The sequence below is a fragment of the Columba livia genome, chromosome 9 (genome assembly GCF_036013475.1).
Source record: "Columba livia isolate bColLiv1 breed racing homer chromosome 9, bColLiv1.pat.W.v2, whole genome shotgun sequence".
Classification (NCBI taxonomy): Eukaryota; Metazoa; Chordata; class Aves; order Columbiformes; family Columbidae; genus Columba; species Columba livia.
Genome location: NC_088610.1, coordinates 16,201,205 through 16,224,972, shown reverse-complemented (window position 1 = coordinate 16,224,972; position 23,768 = coordinate 16,201,205). Strand labels below are relative to the sequence as shown.

General features: G+C 40.6%; 2 protein-coding genes and 1 long non-coding RNA gene across 7 annotated transcripts in view; 2 read left to right on the top strand and 1 right to left on the bottom strand.

The window, feature by feature from the left end:
• FBXO36 (F-box protein 36) overlaps positions 1 to 8,961 on the top strand; it is a 27,932-nt gene extending 18,971 nt beyond the window's left edge. For 2 of the 3 annotated variants that reach the window (XR_010474471.1, XR_010474470.1), the window contains 2 exons: positions 2,304 to 2,363; positions 6,301 to 6,517. Coding sequence is in view for 1 of the 3 variants with exons in the window: in XM_065073011.1 (XP_064929083.1) it covers positions 2,304 to 2,476; positions 6,301 to 6,492 (365 nt within the window). In the remaining 2 variants the exon portion in view is untranslated. Of the gene's footprint in view, positions 1 to 2,303; positions 2,477 to 6,300 lie in introns of all 3 variants that reach the window. The other variant, XM_065073011.1, reaches the window with a different exon arrangement.
• SLC16A14 (solute carrier family 16 member 14) lies at positions 5,626 to 21,421 on the bottom strand. 3 transcript variants are annotated; one of them, XM_065073001.1, is made up of 7 exons: positions 21,226 to 21,333; positions 19,513 to 19,614; positions 16,944 to 17,196; positions 16,391 to 16,667; positions 15,391 to 15,534; positions 11,731 to 12,723; positions 9,248 to 10,049 (listed from the first exon to the last, which is right to left on the bottom strand). In XM_065073001.1, exons 4-7 carry the CDS (start codon positions 16,650 to 16,652, stop codon positions 9,901 to 9,903), a joined length of 1,548 nt encoding a protein of 515 aa, XP_064929073.1. In that variant the 5' UTR covers positions 16,653 to 16,667; positions 16,944 to 17,196; positions 19,513 to 19,614; positions 21,226 to 21,333; the 3' UTR covers positions 9,248 to 9,900. The 3 variants fall into 3 exon arrangements, with proteins under 3 accessions (XP_064929072.1, XP_064929073.1, XP_064929071.1); XM_065073000.1 differs by lacking the exon at positions 19,513 to 19,614 and having other exon boundaries at positions 5,626 to 10,049; positions 16,944 to 17,107; positions 21,226 to 21,421; XM_065072999.1 differs by lacking the exon at positions 19,513 to 19,614 and having other exon boundaries at positions 21,226 to 21,364.
• Positions 17,992 to 23,768, top strand: part of LOC135575293 (uncharacterized) — a 22,135-nt gene continuing 16,358 nt past the window's right edge. The window contains exon 1 of the long non-coding RNA XR_010474474.1: positions 17,992 to 18,129. This is a non-coding gene — a long non-coding RNA (uncharacterized LOC135575293). The remainder of the gene's footprint in view (positions 18,130 to 23,768) is intronic.

Sequence of the window (23,768 nt, the reverse complement as noted above, 5' to 3'; positions counted from 1 at the left end):
CTAAAATTGTCTTTAAAATCATACGGGGGGGTTTTCCCCTCTTATTTTTAGTAAAGTTTTAATATAAAATATAAATATTTTGTTTTCAGAAAAATGTTAATATAAATAGAAGTGTTATTAATATAAATTATTGTTTGTGAGAAGTTGTACTGTTATATTGATATTATGTCTGTTCGTAGCTCTTGCTGTTCCACACAATCAGATGTTTTTGCACCTCCTTCTCACCTCCTGTTAAGAGGAGCTTTGCTGCTGTGTTCTCCTAAGTATTCACAGATAATTTTTTTCTGTAGCTCTCCACAAATACATATACTGGAATCATATTTAAGTTATCCTTACTGATTATTAAAATAAAAAACACAACTCTGAAATGCAGTATACTTTCACAGTAAATTCATCATTAGCTGCAGATATCTTTGTAAAGCAAGATGAATACAGCTAAGTAAGGTATAAAATAGCCAAAATAGGTCACACTATTATTTCTAGAAATAAATAATTTTCAGGAAAAACTCAGTGAGCAGCAAATACTCGTGTGGTAGCTTGCTTCATCATTCAACATGAAGTAGATGCACGCTAAAACATTATCAGTGTCATTCCTAGTATGCAAAGATTTGGATCATTCTTATGTATCAGCTTGAATTAAATCAGCCAGACAATTTTCAGTTGACTGTGTGTAACATTTTTGTACTTGCATAAGGAATTTGAGGAAAATTACCAACAATATAGAACAGAGGTGTTTGGAAAGCAAAAAAGCAAATGAGAATCAATAGTGAACTGTTTGCATTTGCAGTACAATACAGCAGCAGCAAAGAGCTTGAACAGTATTGGGCCATCTACCCGAAGACATGAAGAAGATAAGGTGGTAGCTTCCTTCTACATAATTAAGAATATTTGGAACAAAAAGAGAAGAAAAAAGTCTTAACATGTTAACAGTGAAATGTTGTAATTTGGAAAGCTCTTTTAAATGTATTCACGTAAGCTTCAGTTTTGTAAGTAATTTTAACAAAATATTTTCAAAGAAAAACTGCTGCATCAACATTAGATGCACTTTCTGCCTATAATCAGTATAGTTTCAAATTCTATGATTCTGTTTCTCTCTCCTTTTATGACTTTAACATACATGAGAAGATAGAACCTAGTTGGTTTAAAAAAAAAAAAAAAAGAGACAAATCCCCAAACCAAACAAAAACAGCTTTGGATGTATTAGAATAATTTCATAATACAAAAAACATTCATTTTGCTTTAAACTCAAATCCTTGCATCCCTGTATGAAAAGGAGAGAAGGAGGAGGAAAACAAAACCAAAAAACCCCCACAAAATAAAACGAAAGAAAACAAACAAACAAAAGCCCACCACGTTCTTTAGAAATCAGGATGACTGCATTCATGTCATCAGATCTTAGGAAACAACATGCTGCTCCAAAATTTACCCCTGATCATTTATTAGAAGTGTAACAAATCAAATTCAGGATCCTGTTTTATAATGAGCTAGTATTTTTATTAAAGCAATTTGATAAAATAGATAAATGATCTGAAGAAACAGTGTTGAATTCAAAAGGCCAAGTTCCAAGTTGGATACTGAAGCAGAAATAATCAACTGTATAAATGCAGCATGGGGAGTAGCTCACTAAGGATCTACAGAAAAAGAAGTTGGCTTTGTACTGGATCACAGAGTGAATGAGGCAAAAAAGTCATGTCAGTGTAGAAGATAACTGTTGTCCATGTCGTTTTAGTGAGTTAACTGTACCTACATGAGATAAGAAGCAGAACTGCAGGGACTCTTCATGTCAGAGCCATCATTTCCCCAAAGCATACAGCCAAAGTACTTTTTTTCAGTTGGTTTACTAACCTCCTCCTGAATAAACAGCACAGTCTGTATGTAAGTAAATATATATGTGTATGGAAAAGTGGACAAAATGGGTCTGGACAAGTTTCAGTTCAGCTTTACTGCTGTTGTTAATGTTCCTCAGCTGAGACAAGAGTGTGCTCTATGTTAGACAATGTACAGGTTTTTTAACTAGAGACTTGCTTTACTCCTCAGTTTTCCTGGATGTCACTAGCAGCTCTTAAGATGAATTGAAATACTGTAAATTACTAATATTCAATGTAAGATACATTCTTTTCTCTAAAAAACATTAAAAAAATGAGCTGACTTTTCTGCTTTTTTTAAAGATGTATCTGAATAATGTGGGTTTATCGGGAAGAAATTTCAGGCTTTTACAAAGCTGTTGTCCCTTAGGTTTGTGATTTTTTTTCTTTTTAATTTTAAAATTTTAATTTTTTGTTTTTATTTTTTTTTAATCACAGTTCAGATTGCAATAGTGTTTGGTGCCAACATTCTGGAACATGTTTTCAATCTGTGCCAAGGTAAATATGACCTCCTGGAACGGCTTCCTGTCGCTTTGCTCGTGCACATCATTTCCTTTCTGGACCTTGAAGATATTGCCAGGCTTTCTCAAGTTTCACGCAAACTTAAAATGGTAAAATATGTGTATATGTATATATAAATTATTTTGAAATGGTTAGCTTTGCTGTGCAGCATGTTGGTCTCATATTTGATATAATCATCAGTCTGCTTTTCTTAAAGTTTGAGACAATAATTAATCATCTGTATACAAACAGCTGAATGGGTACAATAAAAACTAGATCTTGGGCTGTTAAAGAGACTGTGCTTATCATGCAGACTTTTGTCGCATATAATAAACACAATGGTCCAGATAATTCCATTGTAACCCATGGCTGGGTGTTATGCACTACTTCCAGGATTAAGTATTTGTAATGTAAAATGTATGCTTTGCATTGTGATTTGTATTATTGTAATGTCTAGAAACCTCAACCACGGACTAGGATCTCCTTATGCTAGGCTCATTAACAAACAAGAAATCGTCACCATCGCTAGAGAGCTTACATTGTACAGGAGCACAAGGAAACGGGGAAAGGGTTCTAGCTTATGAAAAATAGGAAGAGAAGCATATTAAAAATAACTTGATTTTTATCCCCAGGGATGCCGTAGGAGCCTAGAATGAAGCCTAACAAGTTATAGGTTATACGGTTACTGAAAACATAAGTAATGGTGAGACATTAGGAGGAAGATAAAAACAGGTTTAGTCATCTTGAGTCTGATGTGACAGCTAGATACTCTCTGACAGACTTCAGAGAGACAGATTAACCTTTTAGTTTGGAAAACAGGACATGCGTCTGGTAGAGAGTACATCTCTACATTGTATCAGGAGATTACTCACAGGGTTTGTATTATTTTGAGGTCATGTAGCCCAAAATTTCAATAAAAGTTCTATGTAAGACTGCTGACAGTTCAAGAGGACATGGCTGTACTGCCATTCCTATGGTGTGGCTACAAAGACATTACATGTGCTTTAGTGAGAATGAGTTCAGGTGAGCACAAGAAATAGGAGACAGTGTAAAGAAAGAACAGGAGAAAATGGTGAGGTAGGAAAATAGAGCATGTCATGAATTTAGAGATGAAGGGCAGGTGGAAGCAGATAAGCACGCTGAGTTCTGGGCTTTATTTCAGTTGGAAGAAGAAACAGTTGCTACTGTGACTGGGAAACAATCAGTAGAGGATAAGAGAATTAAAAATGACTAAAGGAGAGGAAGAGAACGACTGGAAGGGAGCTCAGGAAATTATTTCTTAGTATATTTGGAATCGATCCGTCATTTGCGGAGCGTGAGTGGAGTAAGACGAGGAACGTGGAGGGCAGTAAACATTTCATTAGTTTAACACAAAGCCTTGGATACTCTGGAATGTAAGGAAATCCTAGAAAAATAACTTTCATAATACTAAACATAAGATATTGGCACAATTAAATAACCTATTACAACTAGTAATGCCATGCCCTCTTTCTCTGATTTCAGTAGTATTTTTAAGGACTTTGCCCCAATACTGTGAATTTTAATTTCCAGACTAATTTATGTGTAGACTGGAATGCTGCTTTATGTGGAATTATAAGACAGCATATTCGTATTTTAAAATAGGGAAAAATAGAACAATCTCTGCACTCAGGACTGAAAATTGGAGTGTGAAGGGCTCCGTACATGCATCCTGTGCAATGCAGCCTCGTAGGCTGAACTAGAAGGTATCTTCATTTGTTACCCAAAGCACGGCATTTCTCCGTGTGGTTCTGAGCATAAATCCAGCTCTCCAGATTATTCAGATACTTTCAATACGCTTTTCAAAGTATTTTAGATTTTCACTAAGTACTCTTTTTAGGTATTGTAAAAGAAGCTCTGTCTCAAAAGGAACAATGTACAGAAGTCCTAACATGGACACCACTGATGGAGCATTCTGTGGGTTTTCCAAAGACTTTTTCAGCAAACTTTGGTATTGTGATGTCTCCCAGCATAGGTGCAGGATAGGATTCATTTACGTTTATTTTGTATGAGGTCTTTGGATAGGCAAAATTAAACTACGGAACGGAAAATCCCGCTTTTGTGCACTCCCAGGAGCTGCTCCCGGCAGAGGGAGCCCGCTTCCCAACCCAAGGGCCAGGACGAGCCCCCTGCACTGCCCCGGCACAGGCTTGTTTCATTTAGAGTGGGGAAGAGCTCACTGTTATTATGCAGTTCAGAAGCCATCAGCACGGAAAGAAAACTGCAATAATGACAGTGATTATCTTTTTTTCTTACTGTATTTTTTAGTAGAACACTGTATTTGGAATTACAGTCTTATACTAAAAATCAGCTCTATCTTTATAAACTTGTGTCCATTTTTAATAGGAACAACAGAACGGTTAGAGACCAAGCAGAAATTTAAAGAAAACTTTAAAACGGCATATGTTTTCGTATTCGGACTTCTGCAGTGATTTCCCCTCAATAATCCTGCTTCTCCTTTGCTAGAATCTGATGGCACGTTGTGTGTGCCTGCAGTGTGATCACTCTCACAATTCCATACAACAGAAACAGGACCACACGTACTCTGATACAGCTTTGCTGTAGTCAGTGAATTAAATAGTTCAAGGTATCCAGCTACATCAGCAGCATGTACCAGAACTTATACCAGGACTTTTGCTTTGCTATTTTTGTTACTACTTGTGACAGGCATTCCAGCCACTCACGTTGCGGTGAGTGGCTTAGGTCTCTGCACTTAGGTCTCTGCAGTTACACAGTTAGAAAAGTGGAACATTTGGGAGAAGAATCAATGTTACTATGCTCTGGTATAATCTACAATGGGCAGATAATATACGCAGAGTATCTTCCTAATTTTTTTTTGTGATGGTTCTGTCATCTAACAAATTACATAATTGTTTTCTTCCTGTTTATAATGCAATATTTCCACCTGATTCTGTTTATGGAGTCACTCTGATTGAGGGAAGCAGCTCCTGAGAAACAGGTTTAATCTCTACAGTGCTTCTAAAAGGCTCCTAAAATTGCATTTCTCGTGTAAGAAGTCCAAATGCAATTCGCTGCCTTTTCTTACCTTGAAAACCAATTTGTGATGTGATTTAAACGTCCTAACAAGTTCTTTGACATAATCTCGCACAGCTTCATTGATTTTAGTGGGGCTATATGAATGTCGTGGTTTATCCCGTCAGGCAGCTAAACAGCACACAGCCCTTTGCTCACCCCCTGCAGTGGGATGAGGACAGAATTGGAAAAAGGTAAAACTCATGGATTTTGAGATAAAGACAGTTTAATAAGACAGAAATGAATACACAAAACAAGTCATGCAATTGCCTACCACCCACTCCGCGCAGCAGCCCCCGGCCAACTTTCCCCCAGCTTATATACTGAGCATGATGTCGTAAGGTATGGAATATCCCTTGGGTCAGTGTCCCCACCATGTCCCCTCCCCAGCCCACTCGGTGGAGTGGTGTGAGAAGCAGAAAAGGCCTTGACTCTGTGTAAGCACTGCTCAGCAATAACAAAAACATCCCTGCCTTACCTAAATTCTTCTCTTACTAAATACAAAATACAGCACAGTAGCAGCTACTAGGAAGAAATTAACTCTCCCAGCTGAATCCAGGACAATGAAGTACATACCAGGAAAGTATGTGGCATTACAGCTCCTTTTAGTGTAGCAGAAAGGCCTTTGATATACCAGAAGAAACTTCTCAGATTTTTCACAGAAGAACATGCAGTATCTTGCATTGGCAACACTGGGAAAAACTCCCCCGGTGTCATTGTGAGTTTTAACTAATACTGTGCCTTTCAAGATAGGTGGGCAGCTTGTGCTGCAGGTGACCTTCGTACAAGGTGTCTGTTATCCAAACACATTTTGTGTAGTAAAATAATCAGCAATTAATAAGACAAATTATGTTTTTATGCCTCTACTTTCTTTTACAACTAGGTATGTAACAGTAATGCACTATGGGAAAATATTGTGAAGAACTTGTGTGACACAATTACACCAGAAATGAAAGAACTTGCGCAGGAAATAGGCTGGAAACAATTCTTCTTCACAAACAAGCTTCAGCTACAGGTGCAGCTCCGAAGGAGGAGGCAAAAACAAGACGCCCAGAACAAAAACCTAACTGAATAAAGATGCATTTTTTATTGAAACAATTGTTATAAGGTGTGGATTTGCTGTATATCAGGTCAGACATACTGACTTTTCTGCTTTACTAGGGAAAGCAGATTATTCTAAGGATTGAAAGAGCAAAAACAAAACTTGTCTTACTCTGAGCAACATGTAACTAATAGAATGTTTAATATGTTGGGCAGCCTGAAATTGTATTGTGGTCAGTATTGTGACAGTTACTAGCAATCGAAGAGGTTGTACCTTCTTTGTACTTCTTCATTCTGACTTCTGTATCTTTTATATACGCTATGTGTGCCCCATGTCTTCCATCAGATGCTATGACATTGTCATCAGTACAGGAAACTGTATTATCATTTCTTACTACAAAAATTGCTAATGACTGTTTTTACTATCCACCATGGTGAATTTGCAGTGTTTATAGGCAAGTCACACGTAGCTAGTTCCAGAGTTTGATGTGTGTTTAAATATTTTTAAATTAATTATTTAAACTTCATGCAAATAATAATTTTGTCACCAAGAAGAAACTTCTTTGGTGACTGCGATTTTGGATCAAATTATTGTCCTCATCTTGGACAATCCATCGGAATCATACTTGAGACACTCCAGCAGAATGGTATACAGGCAGCATTTTTCCTTGATGTTGCTGATGCAGGAACATTTGAAACTAATTGACTTCCATTTTTTGAGTTGCATATTTGATAGGAGACATTTGTTATATTACTTAAGAGTGTTAAGACTAAGGCTGTTCTTACATGACTGACTTGCTCCAACAATCATCTTCAGTAATTCAGAGGCCAAATATTATTACTCTGAAAGTTCCAGTTAATTAATATATCATTTGCCATTCACCCAATGTGAGGCTTGAGTATTAAAAACAGTGATTGCAGTATTTTTATATAATAGTGTAATATTTGTAGAGTGTATTAGGTTTACAATTTTTTAACGTGTTAAGTGTTAAACTTGAATTTTATAAGTTGATTAAAACTATGCATACAGGGTTCTTATTCTGTTTCGTTATAAAGCAGTATTTTAATTCATAAAATTTGCTAATTTAGATCAATAATATTTTGTTCTACAACTATATACTAATGTTCTTGAAGCATGTGGTGATTGTAGATACCCAGAAAAAAAAAAACTTAAGTATGTTCTTTTCTCTTTGTGACTATTTCCTTTTAGAACAATGACAAATACAAATTACGTGCATAAAATACTATATTCATAGAATCTCTGTTCTGTGTAATAAAAAAACTATAAAATGTAATTTTGCTTTAGAGAGATGACTTTAAGAACTACAGTATGTGAGCAGAGCTACTAAACAACAGACCCTCTTTTTTTCTTAGCTGGTGCTCTCATAACAGATTTAGGCAGTTTCAAGTTTGGAAACCAGAAGTTAGGCCAGCCCATATGGACTGAGCAAATATTAATTTAAAATCTTAATTTGACTCAATTTTGTCAGCCCACCTTCCCTTCTCCTTGATCAACCATGTACCTGTCCCATCCGTCACAAGAAACAAGAACAATCATTTTGCAGGATAATCTTCATTTTTAAGCTTAAAAAATGAACTTAATTAGTAAATGAAGAGAAAGTGAAATTTGGGTAATGTAGTTTGTTCCTGTTATATGGCCCAGTAAGGACTTCTGTAGAAAGGTATATTGGAGACATCATGTGTTTTTCACTTATGATAAAAAGCTGATTTTAAGGAACTATTAATACCGACTGTGTGTTGATACCGCGCGTTGCAGTTCACTGCCACCTCAGTTGTTTAATATCACTTATAAAGGCCATACGTAACTATCCTATATGAATGAACTGATCTAAATCTTAAAGTAGTATGGAGTTTTCTTAAGGTGTTCTTTTTTAACTTGGCTCATTTCAGTGATCTATTTTAAAGTATGTCCCTGCCCACAGTTGTAGAAGTGCAAAACTAAGAAGCCGGTGAATTGCAATATAGAGCAATGCGATTTGTGGTTCACAGCTCTTTTTTAACCAACCTTGCAGCTATAAAAAGATCTGTATAATGACATTGTTGCATACTGAATATTTGTCCAATAAAATGGAATAGTATCAATTGCTTTTAAAGTGTCCCAGCAGCATGTGTCAGTATTAAACTAAGAACCTGATTTGTCATGGAAAGACTTTCATAGAACTAGCATGAAAAAAATATACAGTTACTATTATTTGATAGGAAAATTAACATCAGACTCGCATGCCAAAGCTGAGAAAAGTTTGTCTTGCGCCACCATACTAAACATTCTGCATTGGTTACCATGCATTTAACACTGTTTATGAGATCTTATTTGAATATTTTACACAGTCTTTAGCTCTTGGATACTCTGCATTTCTGATTTTCTAGTGAATAAACATCTCAAATGTGACCAGTCTTACTTCATGGTGTACATGATAAGCAGCAACACAACTGCTCATAATGTAACAAGGTTTTGTTATTAAATTAATTGTAACAAAATTTATAATGCTGTCATCCAGTTTTTTTCTAAAACTATATTTTGCCAATTTTGCCCAAGTCTTTAGTACTGTTTACTTGACAAACAAGTCCCATGGAAGGAGTCAATGGCAATGTTACCAAGTTCTGCAATACCTCTGATTTGGTAAAGCAACCAGAAACTTCAAACTCTTTCTGGAAACATTTTCCACTCTGTGAATAACAATAATATTTTCAATATGTTGCCTGTTTCTGCTTTTATGTTTGTTTTATCTCAGGTGCATTAAGTGTCACAGCATTTATAATGCAGCCTGTGTATTGAGAATTCCTACTTTATTATGCAGTTGATACTTAAAAAAAAAAAACTAAAATAAAAAATCCTTGAAGTATAGAGTCATTTCAGAAAAATAGAACAACTTTTCTTCAGTTTTGCATCACAGAAACAGTAATTTTAATACACTGAATTAATTGAATTATTGTACTCACATTTCAACCATACTTGACTAGCCATGTAAGAAATACAAACATTTTCTCATACTCAGTAACTAATCTTTCATCAGACAGAATATATAGTAGGAAGGACTTTCATAAATTGTTCATATCATGATTAAATTCTCTTGTAGGACTCGTGTAAACCAGGAGTAACTGCACTGCAGTCAATGGACTTTCACCAATGGTTAGTGGTGAAAAGTTAAAAAAGAAGCAAGAGGAAAAGGCTCCTAGCATTGTTCCAATTTTGAAGACTGGCAAAGTCCTTTTAATCTCTATATTTGTTAGTTCTAAAGTAAAAGATCTTAACTCATTTTAAAAGCATATTTCTCATAATTTATTACCATTTTGGTGCATATTTTCTTTTCACTTAAGTACAGCTCCATGTGGTTGGTTCCGTAAGAAAAACCTCTTCATACTGTCATACAACAGAAACATGAAAACAAACAATTCTGTAAAAAAACTTCTGGAATTTGTTCTATACTTGTGCCTCCTCTGTAGATTTTTCTTTTGGTTGTTTCTTTTGAATACAAGGTTGTATAAACAAAAATATTATTCCCACCATGTATAGCGAGCCAGATATGTAAAAAGAAAAGTCGTATTTATGTGTGATGTCATAGATCCAACCTGCAAAGTAAAGACAAAACATGTTTGTTACAAAGCTTGACAACAAGGTACATGGAATGGGAAAATATGAAAAATACTGTACATTTGTTTCATGTCATTTCAGTCAAATCTGTAGATGTTTTGTGGAAAAAAGTAGATGGTGACTGTCTTCTCCTCCAGATGCTACAAATGGAAATCTATTAACAAAATCTCATGTTCATTCACCAAAATCCAAAACTAGTGCAAAACCTATTTCTTGTTTAATATCATAGAAGTCTTAAAATGTGACTCTAGCTATGAGTCATCTTAAGAAGCCAAGCGACCTTCTCTCTAAAACTGTACATTTTTCAAACAAGTTATTATCACAGGTCTGACTTTAAAATAGACATTTTGGAATCTCAAACCAATTAGTTCTCCCATCTTACTATTTTCTTTGTGCAATGCCCACAGTGCAGGCCAGTTCCACTGCTGTGCCTTGTGCACGCGAACACATTCCCAACAACCTTCCCAAAGACTCGCATACCGATAAAAGACTTTTCAAGAGATATCATCTCAGCGCTGCAATCACTCGCATTCCAACCGTAATTCCTTTGCAAAAATACAGTTACTTCAGAAAGGTTTGAGAACCCAAAAGAGCAACGTGCCATCATGTCGCACTGGTTGCACTGCGGTGTAACCTCAAGATCAGCTTTTTGTACCTCAACTACGTGCACCCTATTGGCTTCATTACTAATGACCAAAGGTGTGTTCAGCACAGCCTCAGAGGTGCTGGAAGAATATACGATAGAATAAAACGCTGCTGCGTTTCAAGGGCACTACATGAGCTTTCTTCTAAATCATGTCAGCTCACCCAGCGGAGGGGAGAGAAAGTGAGGGTGTCCTTGCTTTGCTGGGCTGCTTGTGCTGCTCAAGGTTCCCGTTCAGCCGGGTGCCAGCCCTGGCTGACCATGCCATTATTCACAAGGTTTCCTACTGCTTGCTTACGATTTGCATCTCTGCAAAAGCCCACGTCTGGTTATAGCATTGACAGTCAGTACCTGTACACCTTCTGTGCTTCCCTGTCGCATTCTATGAGAAAATTTATAATGAATGTTTGTTTAAACCCAAGTAATTTTCGGGATAACATATATACTCATCTGCCTTCTGCTGTGGCTGGCAGTAAAGAGATGATGAGCAGTCCCCAAAGTAGGCAGTTCTGGCTGAAGAAATGCAAAGCTAAGTTAGTTAAATCAACACATCCACTGGCAGCTTGGAGCAGTGACACCCAAACACACTAATTACTTCTTGGGGGTAATACTATGGTACAAACACCTGCATACCCTGAAAACTACTCATCATTTTTTAATCTAGATAGAGGCATGAGTATGTATAGTATAAATACTACACAAAACACATAAAAATAGGTTACAACTTTCTCATTTAAAAAAAAATATTTTAAAGAAACATACCCTTGAAATGACAGACTGTAATAGATTTGAGGTTATTTGCAAGGATGGTAATTTGCAGTGTGTGAATAGTGAGTGGGTACCCAGCAGATGTGATCTGTGAATTTGTACAATGTAAAGCTGGATGTTACAGTCCATTCTGAAGCAGCTGTAATTTTGTTAACTACACATGCTCATAACATAAGAAAGCTTAATAATATAACAAGTCACACGGTTATAATACAAACATCTGTTGGTTAGAAATTTGAACTTTTTACCTGCAAAGGGTGGCCCAAGCAATGCAGATATTCCGTTGGCACAAATGATGATGCCATAGGCATTTGCGAGGTGTTTAGTTCCAACTAAATCTTCAGTCACAACAGGCATTAGAGAAAAATACCCACTAGAAAATCCTATTAGAGCACAAACCACAGCCAGGCTAATGTATGTGTGCATTAGTGGCAAAGTAAGAATGCAGGTGACCAGGGTAAAGTTAGCTATGAGGAAGACATTCCACGTGCTGATGCATGGGAGATCAGAGACGATTCCAAGGATCACTTTACCAAAAATATGAACAATGGCTATAATGGATGTCAAAGGAAATATATTGTTCTGAATAGATAAGTTGTACTGCTTGACTATTTCTGGAAGATGAATAAAGGGAATGACAAAGCTGCTATAGGCAAATAAAGCCCAAATTATAAAGGCCACAAATACTCTATTGGTAAACAGTGATGCAGCTCCAAAGTAGCTGGAGTACCATATTGCAAAGCCCTTCCTGACCGTGACTGTCAGCTGGCTCACCCTCTTAAGAATGCGCAGTCCGTACATATTCCTTCCACCTCTAGATTTATCTCCAATGTCTGTGTGCTGAACACTGTCAAGCACTTCTTCATTTGTTGCCTCTTCTTTTTTTTCTGGTTCATCACTGAGGGGTCCATTAGATTTTATAGTCTCTGCAGAATGGGACAGAGCTTTTGCCTTATTATCTTCACTATTACTTCTCACAACATATTTTTCACTAACATCTTTGGGAGAGAGTGGTCTCATAAGCGCCCCGCAGACACAAAGGTTGAGGGAGATGGCGCCCTGGAGGAACATGGCACTCCTCCACCCATATTCGGTGCAGAGGTACTTCAGCAAGGCAGTCATTAGGAAAGCTCCAAACCCCGTTCCCGTGGTGCTGAGTCCTTGTGCAAGCGCTCTTCTCTTCTGAAAATACTGCCCCACCATGACCACCGCAGGCAGATAAACCATGCCACTTCCAACACCTACGAAAATAAAAACCAAAGTCAATCTGAACTTATTGCCAACAAGATAAAAAGCAGTGAAAAATGAATCAGTTTTATTCCTAACTTTTGCACAAGCATAGTAGTAAAACCAAGAATAAATATTCAATTCCCATGTTAACTTTCATTTCTGTCTCATAGTACATTCCAAAATTTGCAATAGTCATTCCAGTGAGAACACAATACTGCTATTTAGCTGCTGGAAAAAAATGAAACACGTGGAAGAAAAAACCTTTACCTCAGTTCAGCATAACACCACTGGAAAGCCCCAAACATCCCACAATAAATCAGTGATGGTTAATATGGCAACAGCATAAACAAACCCTATTTTGAAACATCTGTATATTTGTAACACTTGCATCTGATTGTATGAGCAACCAGACATGGCTTAGTGGGCACATTGTGTTGCTTTTGTCTAAGTTCACCAGCAATGGAAACCGAGACTGAGTTCTGTCCTTGCTTTGTAGCCGTGCAGCCACAGGGACCGTGAGATAGGTCTCAGGAGCCAGTACGGGGCGTCAGACCCACAGCAGCGGCAGGGCCGGCTCCGCTCCCCTCCGTGGGGCCTCAGGGGACATTTTGTGCCCCATCCCACAGGGGCCCCAGGGCTCCCCAGACAGGTGGGAGACCACAAGGGTCCTCTGCCCCCGACACTGCCGCTGTGGGCAGGGGAGCCCGTGGAACTGGGATGAAGATGGCGGGCAGAAGGTGAGGGGGGAACACTGTGAGGATCTGGGGGGAGAACCAAGCTGACGTGAGGGCGGTTTGGGAGAACCAAGCTGAGGTGAGGGCGGTTTGCGAGTACCAAGCTGAGGTGAGGGCGGTTTGGGAGAACCAAGCTGAGGTGAGGGCGGTCTGGGAGAACCAAGCTGAGATGAGGGTGAGGTGAGGGAGGCTTGAGAGAACCAAGCTGAGGTGAGGGCGGCTTGAGAGAACCAAGCTGAGGTGAGGGCGGTTTGGGAGAACCAAGCTGAGGTGAGGGCGGTTTGGGAGAACCAAGCTGAGGTGAGGGAGGTCTGGGAGAACCAAGCTGAGGTGAGGGTGAGGTGAGGGCGGCTTGAGAGAACCAAGCTGAGGTGAGGGCGGTTTGGGAGAACCAAGTTGAGGTGAGGGTGAGGTGAGGGCGGCTTGAGAGAACCAAGCTGAGGTGAGGGCAGTTTGGGAGAACCAAGCTGAGGTGAGGGTGAGGTGAGGGAGGCTTGAGAGAACCAAGCTGAGGTGAGGGCGGTTTGGGAGAACCAAGCTGAGGTGAGGGTGAGATGAGGGCAGCTTGAGAGAACCAAGCTGAGGGGAGGGCGGCCTGAGAGAACCAAGCTGAGGTGAGGGCGGTTTGGGAGAACCAAGCTGAGGTGAGGGTGAGGTGAGGGAGGCTTGAGAGAACCAAGCTGAGGTGAGGGCGGCTTGAGAGAACCAAGCTGAGGTGAGGGCGGTTTGGGAGAACCAAGCTGAGGTGAGGGCGGTTTGGGAGAACCAAGCTGAGGTGAGGGAGGTCTGGGAGAACCAAGCTGAGGTGAGGGTGAGGTGAGGGCGGCTTGAGAGAACCAAGCTGAGGTGAGGGCGGTTTGGGAGAACCAAGTTGAGGTGAGGGTGAGGTGAGGGCGGCTTGAGAGAACCAAGCTGAGGTGAGGGCGGCTTGAGAGAACCAAGCTGAGGTGAGGGCGGTTTGGGAGAACCAAGCTGAGGTGAGGGTGAGGTGAGGGCGGCTTGAGAGAACCAAGCTGAGGTGAGGGCGGTTTGGGAGAACCAAGCTGAGGTGAGGGTGAGGTGAGGGCGGCTTGAGAGAACCAAGCTGAGGTGAGGGCGGTTTGGGAGAACCAAGCTGAGGTGAGGGAGGTCTGGGAGAACCAAGCTGAGGTGAGGGTGAGGTGAGGGCGGCTTGAGAGAACCAAGCTGAGGTGAGGGCGGTTTGGGAGAACCAAGCTGAGGTGAGGGTGGTTTGGGAGAACCAAGCTGAGGTGCGGGCAGTTTGGGAGTACCAAGCTGAGGTGAGGGCGGTTTGGGAGAACCAAGCTGAGATGAGGGCGGTTTGGGAATGGGAGCTGGGGCAGAAGGTAGCTGCAGCCAGGGGATACAAAGTTGGGATCACAGGGATGTACTGTGTGAGGACACCTGGCACAGTGGGTCACCAGTGTGAGAACAGGAGCCATGAGCAAGCCCACAAGCACTGCATGGAGACCCAGAACTGATCACGGCAGGAGACGGCCACCGAACAGCAGTCTGAGTTCTAACGGCCATGCAAACATGACAGAAACTTCCCCGAGGTGGCAGTGGTGAGGTGAACATGAGCAAGAGGATGGCAGTGACGGGACAGGGCCGGCGGCGATGGGTGAGGGAGGAGATGGTGAGTGAGATGATGGCGAATGGAGGTTTTGTGGAGCTAGAGGAAACACCTCAGGCATCTCTACACTGGTTTTCTGGTCAGACTTACAGCATCTCACTTCTCCACCTCATGTAAAACTTTGCCTTGTGTTTTCTTCTGAAAATATGGGTTTCAGCCCTCTTTAAATTCTCTATATAATCTCTGCCTTTTTGTCTGGTATTTTGGTTTCTTTCTGAAAAGCAGCAAGGGCTGAGAGGAGTGTATATATTCCCGTCTGCTTGACTATATTCAATATACAAACAGAAATTTTGAAAGGGTACAGCTCTTACCAGCCATCACTCCAAACGTAAGGAAGAGGTAGTGCACATTTGAGGCATACGCACTCAGTATCCAACCCAGGGCATTCAATACACCTCCAATTATAGCTGTCTTGCGGCACCCACACATGCTGATGAATAAACCAATGAAAGGACCTGTTAAAAAACATGAAAAAGTGTTAAATTATTTATTTAATTCTCTACACTTTTTAGTAATTTTTCACATGAAGATTCTTAATGTTTTAAATAAAATGTTAAACATGAGGGTACTCATTCAATTCAGATCATCTTCCCTATTACCGTTTGAAATCATGGAAAGAAGAATTCAACCAACCGATCAATACTTAGCAAATACCTGCAGAACCTAATATCAAAGTTGCCCCATGAAGAAGCCACAGTTTAAACAGAGGAAGAAATGGAAACCATTGTTCCCAATACTAATGCTGTGTGAGTGCAGGCTTTTTTCACAACTAACTAGAAAGTAAACATTTTATTTCGTTTTCACTGGTATATTTTTGGCAGACCTAAATACATTTTTTTCAATCTTAATTTAGGGAGATAGAGATGTGTATATACGTATATACACAAACATACCCCTCCATACATTATTTTGGGTTGATCCAACCACAGCTTAAAAAATAACTTTTAGTTCAGCTGCCAAACTGAAATATAAACTGTCCAAACTCAACATCTTCTCCTCCCAGGTGGAGTATAGGGAGGACCACAAGCTTCACAGATCAGCTGTTTTCTTAATTCTAGTGAGACCTTGAAGTCACGGGCATCCTTTCCTGCTCATGCTGTCTCCTAATTGTCTTCTCTATCGTCTTCCCTCTTGTTCCCTTTCTCCCTCTAACTTGTAAAATTTGTCCCGGTGACTTTAAAAAGGCAACTCAGGAGAACTTGGGCAGCTCTGCTAATAAAATGGAAAACTGTAAGAAAATACTTGAGGGATGAGTGGCAAACATATTCTAAAAATGTTTGTAGTTTTGAAATAAATTATGCTGGAACATACCTACAATGAGTGTAATGCCCATGCTGAGGGAGCTAACCCACGCTGTTAAGCCACGACTTTGATTAAACTCTTCAAGCCATTCCATGTTGAGGATTCCAAGGGCCATTTGGGACCCCATGATAAGTATGTGCACAAGGAAAGACGAAAGTACAATCATCCAAGCCCATCCTCCATCAATGTTTGGATTAGGTTTAACTGGCTTACTTCCAACTTTCGAGTCATCTCCAAAATCATATCCAATATCCTCTCGACTAGCATACATTTTTTCAACGGTATTCTGAAAGAAATGCAGTAAATACCCTCAAAATACATGCAAATGATCAGATTTTGTAGTTTACTTATAGGGAACAGCATAAATTACTACCATATTTCATTGTGGTTTAGTGCAGTTATAAAGTGAATACCGGGTTTTCATTGTGCAAATGTAAAATGCTTAGAAAGTTCTCTAATTAATGTGTTTCTTTGTGTACCTTATTATCATGGCTGTCTATGCAGGAGTATTTACAGGTTGACAGTAGGCTGCACTGTTTCCATTACTATATATTTTACTTACTTGTAGGTGGCTGAGTGCACTCACTCTTCATGGGTTGACTGTGGTCACCAAAAAAGACAGGTCTCTCTCTGTATGTTCCTTCTCTGTATCCCCTTCTGATGTCCCAGTAAGATTACGTAGCTTTGTGTTCAAGTTGATAGAGCTTGGAATAAAAGACGGAAATCCTGAAGAAGCAGGTAGATGAAGTTACCATATGTTTTCAGAGGAAACCAGTTTTGAGATGTATTTCCTTCTTAGTAGTGGAAGAACAAGACTGAAAATAGAAGGATAAATATTTAAGGTCCTTGATTTCAATATGCCTTGCTTACATAAACTACAAGGGCCTTGTTACTACCTCTCTGGCAAGCTTTTTATTAGAGACAACTTGACAAACAGTTTGCTATTATGCTTTCAGTTTCCATAGTATTAATCCATATAATCCTACTAAAACCAAAGAATTCTTCCAAATTAATGTAAATGCCTATCAGAATCAAACTGTGGGGCAGAGCTACGTGCATAGGTGTATGTAGGATTGAGCCACAGCACATTAATTTGATTGCTCTGATTTCTTTCATTGTTGCTCTAAGTGAATATTGCAACACAATATGAAAATAATTTCAAAACCATTTTTAATTAATAAACAAGCAAGGTGCAGAACCCTGTCTTCCCTCCATCTGATTTCTGCTGCAACATGTTGAAATGCTACCCGACTGAGGAGCACCACATCAGTTTCCATGGAGACTAGAAATATAATGATAACAAATTACCAGAGATAGTAATTTTTTGTCTTCCTTTCTTCTCCGGAGAAATAAAAAGAGACAACAGCTTCACAACAGTCAAAAGAGACAAGAAAGTTACCAAAAGATGTTTTTAAAAGTTCTTTATGCGTTCTTCAAGCCCTCAGGAGTGCCACAGGGTTGGCTCCTCACTGCTGAAAACTAGGGGTGAATGGAGTAACTCAGATTCTGTACTAACTGAAAATTTTGGCTCTTGTCTTTAAATAATGAGTACATTTTGCTTCTCAAGTGATTACCTTTCCAAACTATCTTGCTTTTTTCTTATTCCTAGATAAACATAAAGAGAAGGCCTTGAAGTATTTCATACTACTGCGTAGACAGTCAGAGCTGATTGGTCAGAGCTACCATTTCTTTCACAGACAACAGTGAACACCTGCCCATACATGTAACCTCTGCAAGCTGCCTGCTGGGTAAGTTACCTTCATAGGAAAGTGCCATATATGCCTTATTTGCAGCACAGGTAATTATGTGTAGCTTGAATATGTAGGTTCCTCCAGAAGCATGCCAATTTGCCTTGTACAGTGAACTGGAGCTAAAATATGCTATACTTGTTTTATCAAATTTTTCATAGATGGATACTCTTTATGGACTACGTTGCCACTAGCCCTAATGCGGCCATGGAAAGTATTGGTGACACAGTGAGAAAAAACAAGAACGGTGCACATTTAACACCTGCTGCATGAGCAGATAAACTGGGACCAACTGATGAGTTTACACCTGGGTACCAGTGGAAACACATACTGAAATTACTTACTGGCTTTTTATTTCCAAATCAAGAGGCAGAGAGAAGGGGGATTATGCTTACAGGTCTTTCCAGAGGCCCTGCAGGGTGTCTGAGGCAGGACTGGACACATGGTGAGGGAAAGGGAAGCGGGGAGCAAGTCAGAGCCATGCAGTGGTGCAGGCTTTTCTTGAACATAGGACAGCCTGGGATAGCCTTAGTCAAAATTATACTTCATCCTTCCTCTACAGAGGTTAGGTCTTAAAGATGACATCTCAACTATTTCCTAATAATGTACTTGGAGCTCAGTCCCCCATTGATGTAGCTTATATGAACTTATGGAGGATTCAGCCCACTCACAAGAGAGAGCAATACTAACTGCATAAAGGTAATAAAGATAGTGAATAATTATGGTAATGGGAAATAATGAGAAGTGGCAGAATAAAGGAAAATTGCAAGCTGTTATACATGCTCTGTGTAAGATTAATGAAAATGTATAATGGATATTACAGTACATCTTAGATAACAGAATACAAAATTCTGTGAAAATTATGTAAGTGCAGATTCAGAGTCAGGATTAAATGTGGAGCCTCACCTTTCTCTTTCATGCTTTTGACTGGTTTTGAGTGCACCTCAATACTGATACTTAATACAAAAATTTTCGTCTTTGGATAGGAAATACATATGGTTTTTTAATACATTTTTAATTATTTAAAGCAAAAATAATTGGCATTGAGATACAAAGGTATAACACTTATCTTTGCAACCGTACCAACAGAACTGGCTTAGATTGAGTAGATGCAAGTTAATGTCATGTGTGCATCAACCCCCACAAATCTTCTGAAATATTTTCCCTTTGAACAGTATTTTTGCTTATTATTACTTTTAAACTACCAATTTTCCACTAGTGTTACAAGCTCAGAGTGAATACACTCAAAAGCAGGGAAGGTCATTTCCCATAAGTGCACAAACTCTCAGGCTCTGGACAAAGCAAGGACTGGATCTCTGGATCCTCTCCCCACTACTGACTCATCACCCTGTGGCCTATGGCACCCAGGAGAAACGCACTTACCTGCCTTCAGCCTCCTTCCCACACCACAGCACTGCCAAGAACGCTATCATGGAAGGCAGAGAAGCCTAAGGGGCTCTTTGCAATTATGAAATCCAAAAGAAACTGCAATGAAAATGACAGCAGCCGATTCGTGAAGGCAGCCACGCTTCCCCAATGGGAATGGCAGCGCAGAACCCACTGCCAGGCCCACTGTTTGAACACAGCCCCTCAGAAGGGGCTCACAGGGATTGTATTTACAGGCAGGAAAATCTTTATTCTTGTTTGATCAGATGGGGAAGGACTAGAATTTTTTTCAGAAAAGCTTTTTACATTGTGTGCACACACGCTTTGCAGAGCTCTTAGAAAACTGGCCCAAACATTAGTGTCCACAAAGACGCTGAGCTTTTCTGAAAATCTGACTCATGAGCTATTTTAGAGACAAATGCAGGTGCTGTCAGAAGACCAAAGTTAGAAGCAAAACACTAAAGTTCCCTGTACCATCAGTGGAGTTATGGCTCTCTAGCTTGTAGTTGAACTGGATCATCAAAAACCATCTTATCTTGATATAAAAAGTCCATGATTAATAATTTACCTATACTTGGGTAACCTCTTCCAGTACCTGATTGCCTCTGTGCTAAAAAGTATAGAATAAAATCATACTTTAAAGGCACTTTGAATGGATATCTCCTAAATGTACTATAAATATTAATGAGTTTTGCTTCACAGTATTCCTAGTAAACATGCCACATACAATTATTTGTCTTCTGAAGACATGCAGAAAAAACATTGTTAAAAACATAGTTTATTTTGGGTGTCATAAGATTTGGTAGTCTAACTCCAACTTGCCCATACATCAAACACTTCAGTTAATAGCATCACTGGAGAGGTGCATACTGGTCACTTCTGTGGACTAGAGCGACAGTGCGTAACTGTGCATGCCCAGCAAGGAAGAGAAAATCAGGGAAATTAAACACTTAAAGCGCTAAGCTCACTGCCAGGGTCACAGGTTTGCATCAAGTCGATGGCAGTTGTTTCCAGAGCCGGGTGCTGCCCTCGGTACTGCTCTCAGTGACCCACGAGTGCTCCCGCAACCCCGGGGGCGGTGGGCACAGGCTCAGAAAATATTTTTCTCCCCTTGGTGCCAAGGGAATGGGCAATTTGTATCTATTTTGGAAACGGTTACAGGCTGTTACTGGAGCAGCCCGAAGGTGGGAAAGCCGTACGTTACCCGTACTCCCCAAGACAATAAATTGGGGAGCTCTACACGTCACCCCTTCCCCAGCATTCAAGTCAAGCTCATCTATGAAGAACCCCGCTCAGACGCAGAGAGCTGCCACCCCCCGAGCTGCCAGGGGCCCAGCTCCTGTCGCGGTGTCTGCCGAGCGGGGGCGGGGACGCGGGCTGGGGCGCAGCCGCCTCCCCTGCTCGCGGGGCTGCGGCGGCAGGGCGGTGTTTGGGAGGACGGGGCGGCTGCAGGCGCCGCCCGCCCGCCCGCCGGAGCACAAAAGATGACCGCGAGTTACCCCGCTGCGGCGGTGCTCCCAGCCCGCCGCGGCACGGAGGGGCTGCCGCCGCCGCCGCCGCCTCCTCCTCCCGCCGACCCCGCGCCACCCCGCGCCACGGTCCCGCTGCACCGCGCCGGCCCGGCCCGCCTCTGCTGCAGGCGGTGCGGCTACTGCACGTTGCCGGTGCCGGTACCATGCGGCAGCTCCCGGCTTCTCCCGGGGTACTCACCGCGCCGCCAGCGCCGCCGCTCCAGCCCGGCACGGCGCCGAGCCCCGCTGTCAGCCGAACGTGCGGCGCTGCTCCGGTCCCCAGAGCTGCCGCAGGCTCCTGGCCACCTGCGCCCGGCCCCGCTCAGCCGCCCGCCCCGGCTCAGCCTCGCCCCTGCTCGCCGCCCCGGGGCTTATTTTCTGCAGCAGTCTGGCAGCGGTCGTGGGCCTCTTGCCCCCCGGGCAGCTCCTCTTCTGCACCGCCTTGTCTCCATTCCCTGCAATTTCAAATCTCCACGCTCTTTCATTCCTGCGATACCGGCTAATTCTGGTTTGGCGGAGATTTGCAGTCCTCTCACAAGCACACTCTTGTGGCTGAATGAAGTTTATTGCTACACAGGTTATCGCCGGAAATTTACATCTGAGAGAGTTAGAGGATATAAACCAAAAAAAAAAAAGGGGGGGCGAGGGGGGGCAAGCAGCCAGTATCTAGATTTTAATAGCTGTTGGATTATGTTTACTTCAGAGAGGCTGGTTGAATTTATGTAGCGAAACCACCCTGACAATGAAGCTTGGAAGCTTCATTGTATAGTACCTTATGTGTGCAATAAATAAGCTTGAAAAATATTCCTCCCTTAGGAGAAGAAAAGAATGGCAGAAATACACTCTTAGTTTTTCAAAGCAGTTGTATGTTTCTGAATAGGCTGACATTAATGAGGTACACGGTCTGCAATACATTGCTTTGACTATTGGCAGTGAATTTGCCCAGGCTAAAGTGATTGCATGCCACTGTGCAAAACTTTTCATTATCAGAGAATCCTGGTGTCCTGGAGCAGTGCACTGAGTAGCATAAATAACAGCTTTTCAAGAACATGTAAAAAGTAGTTGAAGAGAAGACAAAATAAGGAGACACCTTAATGTTTGAATGGTGGTGTATGTGCTGTCTATATGCATAACACAGTGGTTCAGAGTCTGTTAAAAAATAATTCTTTTGGGGGATTTCAAAAATACATCTTTGGGGCTTTTAATATATTTTTTCTACGTTTTTATTTGACCATAGTCTTTGAGCTATATGCTGTTTACATATGCAAATCTCACCTATATTTTCATAAAAGTTTAATCTTCTGTTCCATTTTATATCTAGTCCATCAAATGTATCAATTTAAAACACTTTTATCCGGTTTTGGTTCAAGTGTGTGACAGACTATGGACTATTGCTATGGCAATACGCTTCAGTCTTTACATAAACCTTAAACTACTTGGCATAGTAGTCTTTAAAAGATAATCCTTTTCCAGAATAAACAACTAGATTAATGTCAGAGACTTGTGATTGGGTTCATTTACTTCTCCTTTGTAAACAAATCTAGAGTTCCCATTTTAAAATATTATAGTATTGCATTGCAAATGTGTACACGTTCCCAATTACTTTGTATTTTGCAATACTGTGCCAAACACTGTATGCGCATTTGCATCCTATATTTTAACTTTGGCATATAGCTTTTTGGCTGGAGTCTGGTTCCTTAAAAGGTTTAGTGCTAGGGACTTGACACTTGAAACTTGTTGTTTCTTGACTACTATTATTACCCAAGCTTGACACACATACATTTTGATTTGTGAATCATCTAACATGCTAACATACTTGATTAAACCTGCCACGGAAATTGATTTACTGGGATTGTGGGATGACTAGTCACACAATATTTAAAATATATTTGTTTGATGGGCTGTTAACCCATGTTCCCTCTACTATTTGAGATGCCACCTGTGTGCTTAAATCTTTGTGCTAACAGAGATTCTGTTTTCACAGTTTGATCTGATGGAGAATTCACTTAGTTGTGTCATACTGCTTCAGCAGTTCTGGTTCATATGTCATTGTGGATTTATGTTGTCTCCCGAGAAGATGAGTGTGTATGGATCTATATTAATTTTAACCACTAAATTGGACAGGCTAGCAGCAACGTTACAAATTATGTTCAGTCAGAAAAAAAAAGTCCATTTTGTAAGAATGGGAAGGACAATTCTATGGTATCAGAAACAGTTCGTAGTTTTTAGCAGAGGTGTATAAGGTGTCTGATCCAGTAAAATAAGATGTAATCAAAGTGTGACAGACCCTGGTGCCTTAGAAATCGTAACTGTATAAAATGGTTGGATGGCAAGCAGAGTAACTCCAACTGAAGAGGAAGGACTTTTTACTAGTCCCTTAAACATGATGGTAATTTTATGTTGTAATATAATTTAAAGGGTGAGAAGAGCAGAGAGAGGGAGAAAGGCAGGAGTAGAAGGAGTTGGTAACTCAATTTTGGTGACTGTCAGAGGGTCTCTGTGGTAGCTTAGACTTTTACAGTCATAGAATACCTGTGGCATTTCAAGTTAGCCATGCTTTTGCCTAACCTGCCCTTGAAAGCCTTCAAGGATAGACACTCCTTGGCCTTTCTGAGCAGTATGTTCCTGTGCAGCACCACCCACGCACAATCACATGCACCCAGTCACAACTCCAGTGCCTCAGTTTGTGGCCTTTGCTCCTTGTTTTGCCATTTGCTCAATGATCTTTGCCAGTCTCCTTCT

Coding starts and splice junctions, on each gene's coding strand:
- SLC16A14 (XM_065073000.1), bottom strand. CDS start 16,652: ATGTATGCTAGTCGAGAGGATATTGGATATGATTTTGGAGATGACTCG. Junction 15,535..16,390: donor GGGCATTACACTCATTGTAG/GTATGTTCCAGC, acceptor GTTTTTTAACAG/GTCCTTTCATTGGTTTATTC. Junction 12,724..15,390: donor TACGTTTGGAGTGATGGCTG/GTAAGAGCTGTA, acceptor TTATTTTCGTAG/GTGTTGGAAGTGGCATGGTT.